Raw genomic sequence first — 15700 nt, 5'->3', positions numbered from 1 at the left:
TCTTGTACAAGAACAAAAGTGTTCTTTACGTTGTTATATTTTCTTTCCCCCATCAGATTTAAAAACTATTCCTACAGCAACAGGGAAGAGACTGATTGTTTCTGGATGGTGGGGATTTGTCCGTCACCCAAACTACCTCGGTGATCTGATCATGGCTTTGGCTTGGTCTCTGCCCTGTGGTAAGTAAGCAACTGCTACATCAAAAATTTAGTTAAGTTGCATTGAGGAACTGAAGTGAGAGGTTCATCAATCAAGTTGCTATCCTCTTCCTGAAGTTCCTGAGTTCCTGGTTGGGAAATAGAACTGAAGGTTTGAGGGTTAAGTAGAATGCCAGGCACTTTGTGAAGCATATTAGTTTTTCAGATGCCATATTATATTGTAGAGAGCAACTTATATGAAGCTAACTGTTGATCATTTAAGGTGCTTGGCTCTTTTGGAAGGAATTGAGAGAAAACATTGGAAGATCTTTGTCACGAAGGTTAATAAAATACTTCTGATCCCAAGAGTAAATAGTGGGGGAAAGAAAAGAGTATTTACTGGAAAAGAATTGCAGGGGTGGTCATTTCTACAGAGCAGGGTTTGGACAGAAAGACACCAGCCTATTTTCTGTTCCATGATAACATTGCATAGTGTGGAGCTAGCTAGCTGCTACAGTCAGGCCCTACAGAAAGGAATTGCTAAAGGGAAAATTAGGCATGATTCTGTTTCCCTGTAGTCATTTCTATCTGGTTTTCTTTTTCTCTGCATCTTTGAGAGTTGATGATAAAAACCTGGTAATCCAAACTGATAATTAGGAAAATGGAGACTTATCAATGGCTATTTTGCCCTCTTCTCCACAAGCTGATGTCTCAAACTTTCAGACACATGTTCAGCACAAGCTGTAGTTTTTTGGGTGGTCTTGGGTGCTAATGATTTACCATTTGATATGCTACTTTGACATCTTCCTTCATTGCAAACTTGAGGAAATCTTGGAAATGGGAGTGACTTTTAAAATCTCTTTTAAAATAAATATATTTCATGAAATATTTCCAGGATGATATGACTTCTCTGGAGATTTTATTTCAGATCTCTAGCATCCACAGTATTTTGCTTTTATCCCATTGCCTTGAGTTTTACTTGGGCTCCTTGATGCTATAGTCTCTTAACTGCTACCTTGACATCAACTTCACCTCTGGAACTAAGCTGTATTCCCTTTGTTTGAACCAAGGGTGTAATGAAGTCAAGAGCTGGATGTCCTGGGCATAACCCAAAATTCGCATCAGTGAACCAATTACTGTGCATATGCTGTTTGACAGCACAATCAAGGATCCTTCCCATCACACTGATGATCAGGTGTAGACTAAGAGGATGATAATTGACTGAGTCAGTTTTAAAAATCTATCTCAAATTGTAGGCCATTCAGGCCATTGAGCTGGCTCTGCTGTTCAGCATGATCAAAGTTGATCCACTATCTGCTGTCTCCCAAGCACCTTGATTTGGTATCTAGTATTCTAAGGATTTCTTTCTCAAATACATTCAGTGACATGGCATACTGTGTACACTTGAATCCTTCTTCTGGGTACCTCAGCTCGGGGAACGAATAGTCATCCCTGCATCCTGTCTGTTCAGTCCTGTCAGAATTTTAGTAACATCTCTTTTGATTCCTCTAAACTAGTGAATACGGACCCAGTTAATCTCTGACCTCGTGCAACAAAGCCAACAATGGGAGGTGATTGCCTAGTGATACTATTGCTAGGCAATAAATCCATGTAGTATTCTGGAGACCCAGGTTCGAATCCTGCCATGTCACATGGTGGAATTTGAAATCAAATAAGAATCTGGAATTAAGAGTTTAAAGATGACAATGAAACCATTATCAACCATTGGAAGGACACCGATATCATTACAGGGAGTTTTGCTAATGCCATTTAGGAAAGTTTAAACTTGTGTAGCAGGGTGATGGAAACCGGAGTTGTAGGTCAGCATGTGGACTGTTTGAAGAGAAGAGAAGGGCTAAATTAAGTAAATCCAGTAGGAAGAAAAGGCAGGGCCAGATTAGTGAACACAGTGGGGCGAACAGTCTGACTTGTTATTTTAACACAAGCAGTATAACAGATAAGGCAGATGTACTTTGAATCTGGATTAGTACACGGGACTATGATGTGGTAGCCATTACAAAATTTGACTAGAAGAAAAATAGAATTGGCAGCTCAAGGCTCTAGTGTTTATTTGTTTCAGATGTGATAGGGGTGTAAAAGGAGTGAAGGAGTTGCATTACTGATTAAGTTTAAAAATCACACAACATCAGGTTATAGTCCAACAAGTTTTGTGCAACATAGTTCCAAATAAACCTGGTGTTGTGTGATTTTTAACTTTGTCCACCCCAGTCCAACATCAGCTCCTCCACATCATGATTACTGATTAAGGAAAACTTTCATAGCTGTACAAGAGAAGGCATCTTGGAGGGCTCACACAGTGGGCCCTAATGGGTAGAATTTAGGAATAAGAAAGGTGCAGTCACTATAATGGGGCTACATTATAACAACCAGTTATTAGAGGAATAGATATGTAAGCAAATTATGGAAAGATGTGAAAACAGCAGCATTGTGGTAGTGGGTGATTTTTAATTTTCCAATATTCACTGGGATATTCTTTGTGCCAAAGTCTTTGGGGCAGAATTTGCTCGGTGTATTCAGGAGGCTGTCTTGAAACAGTAGGTAGATAGCCCAACTTGGGAATGGACTGTATTAGATCTTGTATTGGAGATGAACCTGGATAGTTGATTGAAGTTTCAGTGGGGTAGCATCTTGGGAACAGTGATCATGTAGGGATTCTATGATAATTCCTTAAGTTTTAACTTACTTGTGTAAAAGAACAGGACTAGTTCTCTGGTCAAAATGTTAAATTGGGGGAAGGCTAATTACAACAGCAGTAATAGGCAGGAACTGGAGAAATTAGATTGGGGGCAGCTATTTGAGAGTAATTCCACATCTGCCGTCTGGGAGTCTTTTTAAAGGTCAGTCAACCAAACTTTTGGACCAGCACCAGTAAGGATGAAAGAAACAAGTGGCAAAATTCTGGAAGCTTGGATGACAAGAGATATTGAAAAGTTAATCCAAAAGAAAAGGGAGCTATATGTAAAGTTTAGGAATCTGAATTCAAATAAGGCACCCAGAGTATAAAATAACATAAACACGGAATTAAGAGTGCAGTATGGGACCATGAAATGTCCCTTGACAAGTGGGATTATGGAGAATCCCACAGCGTTTTATTGGTACATTAGGAGCATTTAAACAGTCCTTGGGTAAGCATATGAATGATGATGGGATAGTGTAGGGGGATGGGCTAAGATCAGTTCACAGGTCAGTGCCAAAGGGCCTGTTCTGTGCTGTATTGTTCTATGTTTATGGATATGGGATAGGCTATTTAGGACTGAGATAAGAAATTTCTTTGCCAAGAGAGGCAAGCCTGTGGAATTTGCTGCCACAAAGCACCTGGTGCCAGAATGTGAAATGTTTTCCAGGATTTGGAGATGCCGGTGTTGGAGTGGGGTGTACAAAGTTAAATATCACACAACACCAGGTTATAGTCCAACAGGTTTAATTGGAAGCACACTAGCTTTCGGAGCAACGTTCCTTCATCAGGTGATTGTGGAGGGCTCGATCGTAACACAGAATTTATAGCAAAAATTTGCAGTGTGATGTAACTGAAATTATACATTGAAGAATTGATTGTCTGTTAAGCCTTTCATCTGTTAGAATACAGTCATAGTTTCACTTCTTTCGTGTGTAAATCACAAAACCCTTTTTTTAAAAGTTGCATTCTTGGGTTAGCTGTTAACAATGGTGATAGCTAGACAATATGTTGAAGGTGTTAGCCCCCTGTGTTCTCTGTCTATGACCTGATGTTTAGATTGATTCTAATCTAAAAAGTGAGATAACAGAGTTTTACATAAATTCATGCAGTTTTTGAGCAAAGTGCAATGTAGCTCTGCAAGTACAAATTCACCGCACAAAATATATGTGTGCATGTGGAGCGTCGCTCCGAACGCTAGTGTGCTTCTAATTAAACCTGTTGGACTATAACCTGGTGTTGTGTGATTTTTAACTTTGTACACCCCACTCCAACACCGGCATCTCCAAATCATGACTACTATCAATACCACTAACCGCCGGCTTAAAGTGGAGAGGATCTCCAAGAAGATTGCACATATCGACACAGACATGGTAACTGTGATGCTGGGGTCTACTTGAGAAAGTTGAAATGAATTATCTAATTGGCATTCTGGCTAAACATTGTTGCAAATACTTCAGCCTTGTATTTTACTTTGTGCTTGGCTGTCGCATCATTGAGAATGGGGAGACTTTGTGGACCCTGCTCCTCCAGCGAATTATTTCATTGTCCACCACCATTCACAATTAGATATAGCAGGACTGCAGAGCCTAGATCTTTATTCAGTCATACAGGGATTTTTCATTTTTCCAACTGAACTCACTGCGTAAAATAAAACCCTTGCTAAGAGTTTCGGATGTGCACGGTCATTATGACTGCCATCTAAATCACTGTGCACTCCTGTAATATTTATTTATCAACTGGATGTCATGTGAGGGCTTAAATGCTGCTTGCTTTTGCCTCTGAAATGAACAGAAGAGCAGAAACAAGATTTAAGTGCGAAGTCCAGGCTATGGTATTTCAAAAGTCGAGCAATTCAGTATTGCATTCCAGTCATTAAACTCTAAATGTTAATCTGTTTCTTTCTCCATAGATGCTACCAATCCAGCTGTGCTTCCCTAGCACTTTGTTTCTATTTTGCATCATTATAAAGACTTGGGAAGTTACTAAGTGTGAAATACTGCGGTGGAGAAGGGAGAAAGAGCAAATTTTAGTGCATGTAGAAAGGAGACCTGAATGGGGCGCAGATGTTGTGCAGAGTGTGTGAAATGCCTGGTGTGGAAGGTTAACAGAGATCTTCAATGACCAAAATAATTTGAGAATGGGAATTTGAAAAACAGACAATCATTTGGTCTGTGTCACATGGTTAGCACAAAACAAGTCGCAAGTACACTTGCAGAGAAACAAGATTTCAATTTGAGAAGCTATAACAGATCTTTGCTTTAAAAAAATTGACACTTCTTTCTCTTTTCACAGGGTTCAATCACATCATTCCATATTTCTACATAATTTACTTAACTTGCCTCCTTATTCATCGTGAAGCCAGGGATGAGCGTCAGTGCAGGAAGAAGTACGGTGTGGCTTGGAATAAGTATTGCCAGCAGGTCCGCTACCGAATCTTCCCGTACATCTACTGAGCAAGTCTGTTATACCCATTAGGTTACATGCCTCTGCACATTATTGTGACTTGTGTTTTGAAGAAAATGCTGATGTATTCATCCAACTTTAATCATGAGGCTGGCTGTTTTTAAAAGTATTTATACTTTTTTTTGTTATAACCCTGTCCCTGCCTCTTTTTATAAAAGAAAAACTTCATTCATAGCTCGCCACGTATTTACAGCAGAACAAAGTACGTAATCTTTCTATTGACACAATGCTCCGGCAGATTCTTTTAAAATTTGAAATATATTCCTTGTAGTACATTTTGTTTCTTTGATAGAAGGGACAGGATAGCTTGAGAGACAAATGTTTTGTGCTGGTATTGTTAAGTCACTCTGGTAAAGACTAAACTATAAACATAGTTAATTATTTAAAGATTTGATGTGACATTCACTTCACAAAAGGGTTCACTTCTTCTCTCAGGTATTTATGAAATATGTGCTGATTATATTGAGACCTGTTTAAGGATGATTATAAAATCATTGTTCCTCATAGCAGTTTACAACATCTCCTGTTTAAACATTAGCTGTCTTAAAATTAGACTTTCTATTGTTCACTTGTTGATTCTTCTGTGTATTAATCAAGACCGGTCCTGCGTGATGCATGTTATAGTTTTGAATCTTTATTCAAATTGTCATGATTGCAAAACATTGCAAATTTCCCCCTCACCCATTTAAGAAAAAGTAATTAAACTACTGGAATTAATGGCCACTTCCCATCTCTTTTTGGATACTTTGGCCAGTTGCTTTAGCTTGTAATTTTATTTTGAAGCTTTGTAATTCATTCGCCTTTTTAGAAAATCAAGATAGGGAACTGAAGAACTGTTCACTAAATGTGAATATTGTAATCACCATTTTGGTTATTCTTTTCTTCCCTATCCATTTTCCTTCTTTCTCTATATCTGCCCTCTCAACTATCCTGAATCATGATATTCAGATTATTTGATTGTGCATAGTCCAAGTTCAGCCCAAATGGATTCTCTGTTTCCCTTCATATCTCTTTTCCCCAAAAGTAATATTTAAAAGAGATCCCCATCTGGGAGTATAGAATAATTGAGAACCTGGGACCTTTACAGCTCTGTAGGATAATTATCACTTTAAGGAAGTACTTCTAGATTGGAATTTTAACATATTTTAAGGTTTATATTGTGTATTACAAGATTTTCTTCTTTTGTTGAACTTTTCTGATTATAGTGACCTGTGCAGTTTTTATACTGAAAGACATCTTTAGAACAGAGATCCAAAGTAATTTAGCCACTCTAGATTTCTTCAAATGCCTTGCTGTTTCTGGTTGAGTCACAGTGCTACTTTGTATGAGTGAAGAATATACACAGGAAGGCTCACGATTTATCCTCCACAAAACTTCGTGAAGTCTGTTTAAATGAAGACAAATTGTGTTCATGGATATTGTAAATACTTCAATGGCACTGAAAAGTTTACTGAAATGAGCCAGAGAATTGATAACTAGAGCATTCACTTTTTTCCAGTGCTGGTAGCCTGAGGGTGGGTTAAATCTTCAACCACATCAAAAACATTTAGTGCAGCAAAGTATAAAGGCAAAATACTGTAGATGCTGGAAATCTGAAACCAATACCAAGAAAGCCAGAGAAATGCAACAGGCCTGGCATCTGTGGACTGAAAAACAAGTTGATGTTTTGAGACCAAATCAATTCATAGGAAGAGTACTCAATATTAGCTCTTTTTCTCCCCAGATGCCACCAGCTGGGTTTCTTCAGCATTTCTCCTATTTATTCAGTGCAGGAAAGTGTTTACTTGCCCAGGCACAAGTGACGACAAGTTTTGATCCTGCAGCTTTAGAAAATTCAGGTGCACCACATTTTCTACCAATCTGAGCTGTCATTTCCAATACTCTGGCTTTGGTTCCTTGAATCCTGTTTTTATCTTTGATTTGGATTCCTTTTAGGATATAAAAGTTGCACAACACCAGGTTATAGTCCAACAGGTTTATTTGGAAGTACTAACTTTCAGAGTGCTGCTCCTTCATCAGGTAACTAGAATGGCAGGATCATAAGACACAATTGATAGCAAAAGATCGCAGCGTCATGCAATTAAAACGATATTTTGAACAAACCTAGACTGCTGTTAAGTCTGTTTGCTCAATATATCATTTTATTGCATGACAATGTGATCTTTTGCTATAAATTTTGTCTTATGATCCTGCCCCAATAGTCACCTGATGAAGGAGCAGTGCTCTGAAAGCCAGTGCTTCTAAATAAGGTATTGGACTATAACCTGGTCTTGTGTTATTTTAACTTCGTCCACCCCAGTTCAACACCGGCACCTCCACATTTTAGTATGTAAAAGAATTGATGTTTTTGAAATTGGAAGATGACGTCTGATTGTAAAGTCCACTTTAATATTTAGCTTGCTGTCTTTGTTGGAATTTCAGGAGTTGATAGTGTTGATAGTGTTTTCAACTGTACATTTTTTTCAGTAATGGTTTAAATTTTTAGTACAGAGCCAGAAGTCAAGACAAAACAGTACAAGTTGATACGGTAAAGTATCACAATGATTTTTAAGTCATTATAAAATTATACTTTGACCGTAGTCCACCACCTGGAAACCCATGGTTCCAGAATGAAAGAAATACCCTGATTTTCTTAAATAAAATTAGGAATAAATAGCTGAAGGGTGGGCTGTGGATTCCATGAAGCCTCAATTTTCCTGGAATGCAGGCAATAATTTTGTAGAATATGTGTTATTTATCCATGAACTAGTTTTACCAGTAATACAAAACCAATACCTTGGATTTTCTTGCAGTCCATTGTATTTAAATAAAGACAAGTTAGTTGAAATGTGCATTTCCACTGGTGCAAACCTAAAATGATGGATATATTGATGAGACATCTGAAGGGACTTTGTGACAAAAAGTCACATCAGCAAGCAGAATTTACCAGACCAGTGTTTCATTAAATGCCCTATTGATAGTTAGGAACACAATCAGTATTAATAAATAATGTAGTGCATAACCTGAATAAAAACTGCCATTGACTTAAATGTGAAGGGGGGGGGGAAAAAACCCATAGTTACCATAGCCTAAGCCTACATTAAAAGATCTACAGGCTGTCTGCTACCTCACCAGACTAACAGAAAGACTCTTCCTTTGTATAAGTTGTATATGTTCTCAGAATTTATTTTTTGATATAAATGTTGAACTCCTGAAAATCAGATTTTGTTTTACAAAAGGTAATTTTGATGTATTCTTGATTTATAAATGTAGCTTTATTGATTTAAATATTTTTATGTATGAAAAGAATTTCAGTATTTCAGATGGATTCAACTGACTTCAACGTAATCTATTTAGTGTAACATTCATTGTTTAGCAAAGCCAGTGCAAGATGGCTTAGTAATTAGCCAGGGATCTGGGTTCAATTCCACTCTGGTGACTCAGGTTTGCACATTTCTCCTTGTGTCTACATGGCTTTCCTCCAGGTGGCCAGGATAGGTGGATTCGCCATGGGAAATGTAGGGTTATGGGGATAGGGTGGGTCTGGGTGGGATGTGCTTTGGAGGGTTCCACACTGTAGGGATTCTGTGATTTTAAAAATCCCTTCTTTGGTATTCAGTGCCACATCCTTCTAGAAATCTGTACAATTTATTTTTAAGAGTCTGCATGAGTATTGTGGGATTGTAATTAAAGTAGCTCCCCTACCTTGATGTGCCCGTTATATAAAATAATCCTAGATTCTAAAACATTATTTCAACCTGAGTGATTGATTGAAGCAGGCAACTAAGATTGATACTTAGATGCTTCCTGTGCAACCTTTAACGTTATCTCGACCAATCTAGTGCACCTGATCTGATCAGCAATAAATCATTGATTGCAATCAGAAGATTGCAATCATTGCAATGTCAAATAAATAGAAATTGGTTGATTTAAATTCTGATTACAGCTTTGGTTTCTTCATGCATTGCTATTGAAGAAAAGATAGCAAGTTCACCCATATGTACAGATTCTATTTAGAAGGACATCTGTTTGGCTCAAAACACTGTAGCTAAGCTTTTCTGAATGAAATTGCAGTACCTAGGAGTCCAGTTTGAGATTGAAGCAATATTGTAAATAGCTTTATTTTGATGGGTAAGGTTTTTTTCATTGTTTTACACAAGCTATCACAAAAACAATCATCCAAGATTTTATGGCTTGCAAAAAATGCACTGTACAAATAAAGTGAAGTTCCTTTTATATTTTTGGCTGAAATAAAGATTTTCACTAAAGCTTGTGCTGTCTTTATTTTGACATACAAAATAATATTAGTTTTGGAAATATGTTAGCACCAACTGCAATGAAATGACACTTAAAATGTGCTAAAGAAACAGAAGATGGGCTGTAAGTTGCAAAATGATTTAACCCCTAAACAGGTTATGGGGTCAATGAAACTTCATAATTCATCAAATTTAAAATAGCTAATTAGCAGTAAGTAAATGCAGTGACCTGACATTTGAGCTAGCTTGCTTCTAAGAAATTGCTGCTTGCTTGTCCTAAAACCTGAAAATAAAGGATTTCAGTATCTCCTACACTAAGAATGCAGCATGAACCAGACATCTCAATGCGAATGAATTTTTTATTAGGTTTCTACTCCTATCCTACAGTCATACTGTGCTTCAGACTTTGCTAATAAGCAGCTGTGAAAAAGTGTTTGCTTGAATGGCAATGAGATAATGCTCAGAATTAGTTTTTTTCCCTCCTGCTCAAGCAGTTATCACAGGTAATCAATCCTCTTCCTTAATACAAAAAGTTTACAAATAGCGATGGTGCAGGGTGTTGCTCCTGCTGTTTATGAACCATAGATCCTCTAGAAATGACAGTTAAAAATCACAACACCAAATTATAGTCCAAGAGGCTTATTTGGAATCACTAGCTTTCTAAAAGTGCTGCTTCCTTCTTCAGGTGGTTGTGGAGCAGAATCATAAGACACATATATATAACCCAGATCTTTTTAAACGTTACATTCTCAAGATACCTATTGTTAAAAGCTGTCATCTTAGCTGAGATAATGCATTGAAGGTGTGAAGTTAAAGTTGGTCTGTGTCCCAATATTAGGTCAGAATGATTCTATTTCTAAAGTGGGAGTTACATGGATTTGAGCAAAATAAAATGTGATTCTGCAAGTCCAAATTCACCCCACAAATATTTTGTGCGCATGTTGGTGTAATGGGGTACAAGCCAAAACTTTCCCACGCCTCCACTTCTTGCCAAACCTTAAACAGATCATTGTTCGCAGCAAACTGTATGGCCTTCAGGACACCACCCACCATATATGCAGCAGGCACTCATGTGACTTAGCCAACATTGTCCATCTTATTGATGGGCAAGGTACCCCTGAGGCATGGTACCTTGGTGAGACTGAGCAGAGACTACAGCAGAATGGACATCATACAACAATCACCAGCCAGCAGTGTTCTCTTCCAGTCGGAGAACACTTTCATAATGGGACATTCAACCTCAGACCTTTGGGTGACCATCCTCCAAGGCATACTTCGGGACAGGCACCAATGCAAAGTGGCTGAGCAGAGGTCAATCCCCCAACTGGAAACTTGGGTTCATGTCACGTTACAGGTGACCCCACTATATAATTACATGCAGACCCTCTCTCATATGCTCACATACACCACCTTATAACACACACGCACACAAGTTTTTGGGATGAATTTGAACTTGCAGAACTTGCTCAAAAACTGCATAAATTCATGTAAGATTCTGTAACTCCCACTTTAGAAATAGAATCAGTCTGACTTGACATTGAGACACAGACTTTAACTTCACACTTCAATGCATCATCTCAGCTAAGATGACATCTACTGTTAAAAGCTTAGAATGCAACTTTAAAAGTATTTCTGGGATTTACATATGAAGGAACTGAAACTAACATGGTCATTCTAAAAGATAAAAGGAAGATAATACCACTGAATACATGCCTAAATTTGTTTAATATTACATTCCATGACACTGCAATCCTGTTGCTATAAGGATTCTGCTCCATAACCACTTGAAGCAGCACTTCGAAAGCTATCGATTCCAAATAAACCTGTTGGACTATAATCTGGTAGTCGTGAGTATGGTACTGGAAAAGCATAGCAGGTCAGGCAGCATTTGAGGAGCGGGAGAATCGATGTTTTGGGCATAAGCCCTTTCCTGATGAAGGGCTTATGCCCGAAATGTCGATTCTCCTGCTCCTTGGATGCTGCCTGACCTGCTGTGCTTTTCCAGCACTACAGAAAACTCAGATCCAGCATCTGCAGTTTTCTCTCTCCTATAACCTGGTATTGGGTGGACTTTTAACTTTGCCCACCCCAATCCAATAGCAGCACCTCCAAATCTAGAAATGACCTTAACTCTGTGTGTCTGCCCTGCTCCTCATTTAAACATGACATCCATTTTCCACTGATATGCTGACAATTCCTAATTCTTTTTCCCCACTTCCCCTTTTTTTTAAGCAAGAGGGTGCACTATATCAAAGAGCTACATAGAAAGCTGAATAGTTCCCTGAGAAATATTCTCTTTATGAACTTTGGCATTTTTTAAGAGTTGCATTTTTCAAAGCTGCTTGAAAGTTAATACTGCAAACCATGTGACTCTCAATACAAATGATTAGTCACCAAGAATTAACAGATAAACTGCGTATGGGATGCAACAGCCAAACTCAGTTGTTTCCTCAACCATAATACTGAGAGCACTCAGGTTGCCAGTCAGTATAGGAAACAAGAATCTTTGTTTACTGTCTTGATAACCAAAGCTAACTTGAGCCCTGGCTATGCTAAATAGGTGGATTTTGAACTATCAAGAGAATTCGAGGCCTGGACAGATCATTAGTTGAATGGTGAGGCAGGCTAGAAAAGCCATATAATCTACACCAGCCCCTGCTTCTGAGGATTTAATTTCATCTAAATTTACACGAGGTAGTGATTACAGTCTGCTCAATTACCATGAACTGTGTTTTAATTACTATCAGCTAAATATTTAATCAAGAGAAAGTGTTTCAGGACCAGGCTTTGCATTATAGCACAAAGCACTTTTGAGCAAGTAAAAGTGTGTTTTTCACGTGAATTGGTCAAAAGAATGCATGCTTGTGTGTGTAACAATAACTTCGAATCAGAAATCTTTACACAAGTAGGATACACCAACCCACACCTCTTCCAGACGGCCAGCCAGAGAGTCACAAACAACCTCCACAGGCAGAATGCACTGCCAACTATTAAAACTGACAATCATGATAGAAAATATTTATAATCCCTTTTCACAACGTTCAATGAGATTAATCTCATAACTGGAAAATTTTACCAACTCACTTATGATGTGGTAACCAGTTACAATAACTTACATGTCTTAAACATTCCTAAATCAAGCAGTCACAGGCAAACACAATTCTGCTTGGAAGTAAAGGAAGCATTGTCAATCCCCACAAAATGGCAAGGGACTTGCAGAAGTTCTAAACATGTTCCTCACACATGAAGATTTCAGGTTTCATTTTCACATTTTATTTCTTGCATATTCTATAGCTAGTTTTACAATTTCTTCCAGGTTGGAGCTGCTTCCCATTCCCTTAGCGACAACTTTAGAACCTCCAGCATTCCCTCCCATCTGTCCACAGACGGCAAGAGCCCAATCTGATGCAGAGAGGCTGTTGACTGAGTCCTAGCAAAAAAAAAGAGCACATGGTGGGTGGGGGTAAGAAAGAAAGGTAATGGAGAGATGGAATAGGTGAGAATTTTAAAAATTGATTTATTGAAGAGCATTTATTGCCCATCCTGAATTGCACTGAAGAAGATGGGAAATCTGTTATTATGAGCCATTGCAGCCCATTTGGTACACCCACAATAAAAGTTGGGAGATTCAGGATTTTGAAGCAGCAATGGCATACTTCCAAGTCAAGGGTGTGAATTTCTTGAAGAGAAACTTAAGATGGTGATGTTCCCATGACTCTGCTGCTGTTCTATACCAATTTGGATAATTTTGGTAGGGTCAGGGGAAAGCAACCCAGTTGACACTCTTGTACAGCAGGGAGGGTCAAAACATAGGTGAGCAGCAGTGATAAGGGGACTCTATAGTCAAGGGCACAGACAGGCATTGCTATGGTAACGTGAGATCCCGGGATGGTTACTGCCTCCCTGGTGCCAGGGTCAAGGATGCCTCTTAGTGGGCACAGGAGATGCTGAAAGACAAGAGTGAGCAGCTAGAGGTCATGGCCCATATTAGTACTAATAACATTGACAAAAGGGTAAGGTCCTACAAGGGGAATTTAGGGAATTAGGCAGAAAGTTGAAATGTGGATCTTCTAGGGTTGTAATCTTAGGATTACTCCCTGTACCATGTGCAAATGAGACCAGAAATAGGAAGATAATACCACTGAATACATGCATAAAGAGCTGGTGGAGGAGGGAGAACTTCAAATATCTTCGATCACCAGGATCTCTTCAAGAGTGACCTGTAGAAGGACAGTTTGTGGCTAAACTGGAGGGGTACCAATATCCTTGTAGGGAAGTTTGTTAGTGCATTTCAAGATGATTTTAATTTGTTTGGCAGTGGTTTGTGGGGATGCGGGGGTGATATGGCAGGGATGTCAAAGCCCCAATAGTAGGTCAGCATGTGCAGTGTTTGAGAAGTAGAGGTTAAGTCAAGTAAGTCAAATAGGAATAACAGAGGGAACCAGGTTAATGGAACATAGTGGGACTGCCAGTCTGAAGTGTATTTATTTTAATGCAAGGAGCTCAATAGGTAAGGAGTTGTGCTTTGAACCTGAATTAGTACATGGGACTGTAATGCGGTAGCCATTATAGAAGCTTAGTTGAAAGAAGGATAGGCTCGGCAGCTCAAAGTTCCAGGGTTTTCATGTTTCAGGTGCGTTAGACAGGGAGAGAGTTGCATTGCTAATTAGGGAGAATGTCACACATATAATGAAAGAGGACACCATTCAGAGCTCATCCAGTGAGGCAATATGGGTACAGCTCAGGAATAAGAAAGGTGAAATCACTATGATGGGGTTATACTATTTGATTTGGATTAAAATGTAGTTGGTCTGATTAGTAAGTCTGCAGATGACAGAAATTAGTGGAGTTATGAGTAGTGAGGAAGGTTGTCAAAGGATAAGCAGGGTACAGATCACTTGTAAAGCTGGGCAGTGAAATGGCAGATGGAGTTTAATCCAATTACGTGTGAGGTCTTGCATTTTCGGAGGTGAAATGCAAGAGGAAAGCATTTGGTAAACGCCAGGATAGTTAAGAGCATTGATTGACTGAGGGATCTTAGCCCACAGCTCCCTGACAGTGACCACTCAAACTGACTGGATGGTAAAGGCGGTGTATGGCATATGTATGGCTTGCCTTTATTGGTTGGGACATTGGGTACAAGAGTCAGGAAGCGATGCTGCAGCTCTATAAAAGTTTGGTTAGCCTGCACTTTGGGTATTGCACTCAATTCTGATCACCACACTACAGGAAGGATGTGCAGCTTTGGAGAGGATGCAGAAAAGGTTTACCAGGATGAGAGGGTATGAGCTATAAGGTGAGGCTGGACAGTCTAGGGTTAGTTTCCCTGGAGTGGTGGAGGCTGAGGGCCAACCTAATAGGAACTTATACAATTGTGAGGGGGTAGTCAGGATCTTCTTCCCTCGAGTTGAAATGTCTAATATTAGAGGGGATGCATTTAAGGTGAAAGGGGAGAAGTTCAAAGGAGTAGTAAAGGGGAGTTTTTTTTTTAAAGACAGTGGTAGGTGCCTGGAATACGCTGCCAGGGACGGTGGTGGATGCAAATACATAGGGACATTTAGATAAGCACATGAATAAGAAAGGAATGGAGGGATATGGTCCATGAGCAGGCAGAAGGGATTAGCTTAATTTGGGGTCATGTTCAGCACAACATCATGGGTGAAGGGCCTCTTCCTGTGCTGTATTGTTCTACAATCTCATGATTATACAGAGAGATCTTGGAGCATAACTTTTCAGGTTGTTGAGTAAGTGTTATAGCTATATTGGAATAGTTTGGCCAGGGCCCAGCAAATCCTGGTGTAGCAGCCTTCAATACTATTGCAGGAATATTGTCAGGGCTCAGTCTTTAGCGTCTTGAGAATTTCTTGATTTGATATGGACCGAATCAAATTGGTTAAAGACTGGCATTGCTTGGTCTTTTGAAATTCGTCTTTTCCAAACACCACTTTGTGTTGCTAGTTCTGTGCAAAATCTATCCTATTTAGCATGGCAGTAGTGCCACACATGATGGAAGGCATCCACAAGGATATGTGGGGACAGGGTGAGCAGAGGGGTTGAACTGAGGAAGGCCAAGGGATGGGAATGATCTGGTCACATTGAGAGAATTGAAACCCCTAACACCTGGTGAGGGAAGCGTCCCGAGTGACAGCAGGCAATGGATGTGGTTT

The 15700-nt window shown here is 39.2% G+C and overlaps 2 protein-coding genes across 2 annotated transcripts in view; one reads left to right on the top strand and one right to left on the bottom strand.

The window, feature by feature from the left end:
* lbr (lamin B receptor) overlaps nt 1–9545 on the top strand; it is a 95592-nt gene extending 86047 nt beyond the window's left edge. The window contains exons 13-14 of the mRNA XM_072550502.1: nt 57–179; nt 5128–9545. Of these exons, the coding sequence (XP_072406603.1) occupies nt 57–179; nt 5128–5288 (284 nt within the window). The 3' untranslated portion in view covers nt 5289–9545. The remainder of the gene's footprint in view (nt 1–56; nt 180–5127) is intronic.
* Nucleotides 9546–12783: 3238 nt separating this feature from the next.
* The window catches only part of aars2 (alanyl-tRNA synthetase 2, mitochondrial (putative)), a 57956-nt gene continuing 55039 nt past the window's right edge, over nt 12784–15700 (bottom strand). The window contains exon 22 of the mRNA XM_072550496.1: nt 12784–12963. Within this exon, the coding sequence (XP_072406597.1) occupies nt 12799–12963 (165 nt within the window). The 3' untranslated portion in view covers nt 12784–12798. The remainder of the gene's footprint in view (nt 12964–15700) is intronic.

The sequence above is a fragment of the Chiloscyllium punctatum genome, chromosome 3 (assembly GCF_047496795.1).
Source record: "Chiloscyllium punctatum isolate Juve2018m chromosome 3, sChiPun1.3, whole genome shotgun sequence".
Classification (NCBI taxonomy): Eukaryota; Metazoa; Chordata; class Chondrichthyes; order Orectolobiformes; family Hemiscylliidae; genus Chiloscyllium; species Chiloscyllium punctatum.
Note: the sequence above shows the minus strand (reverse complement) of the source record. Positions and strands in the feature narration are given on the sequence as shown.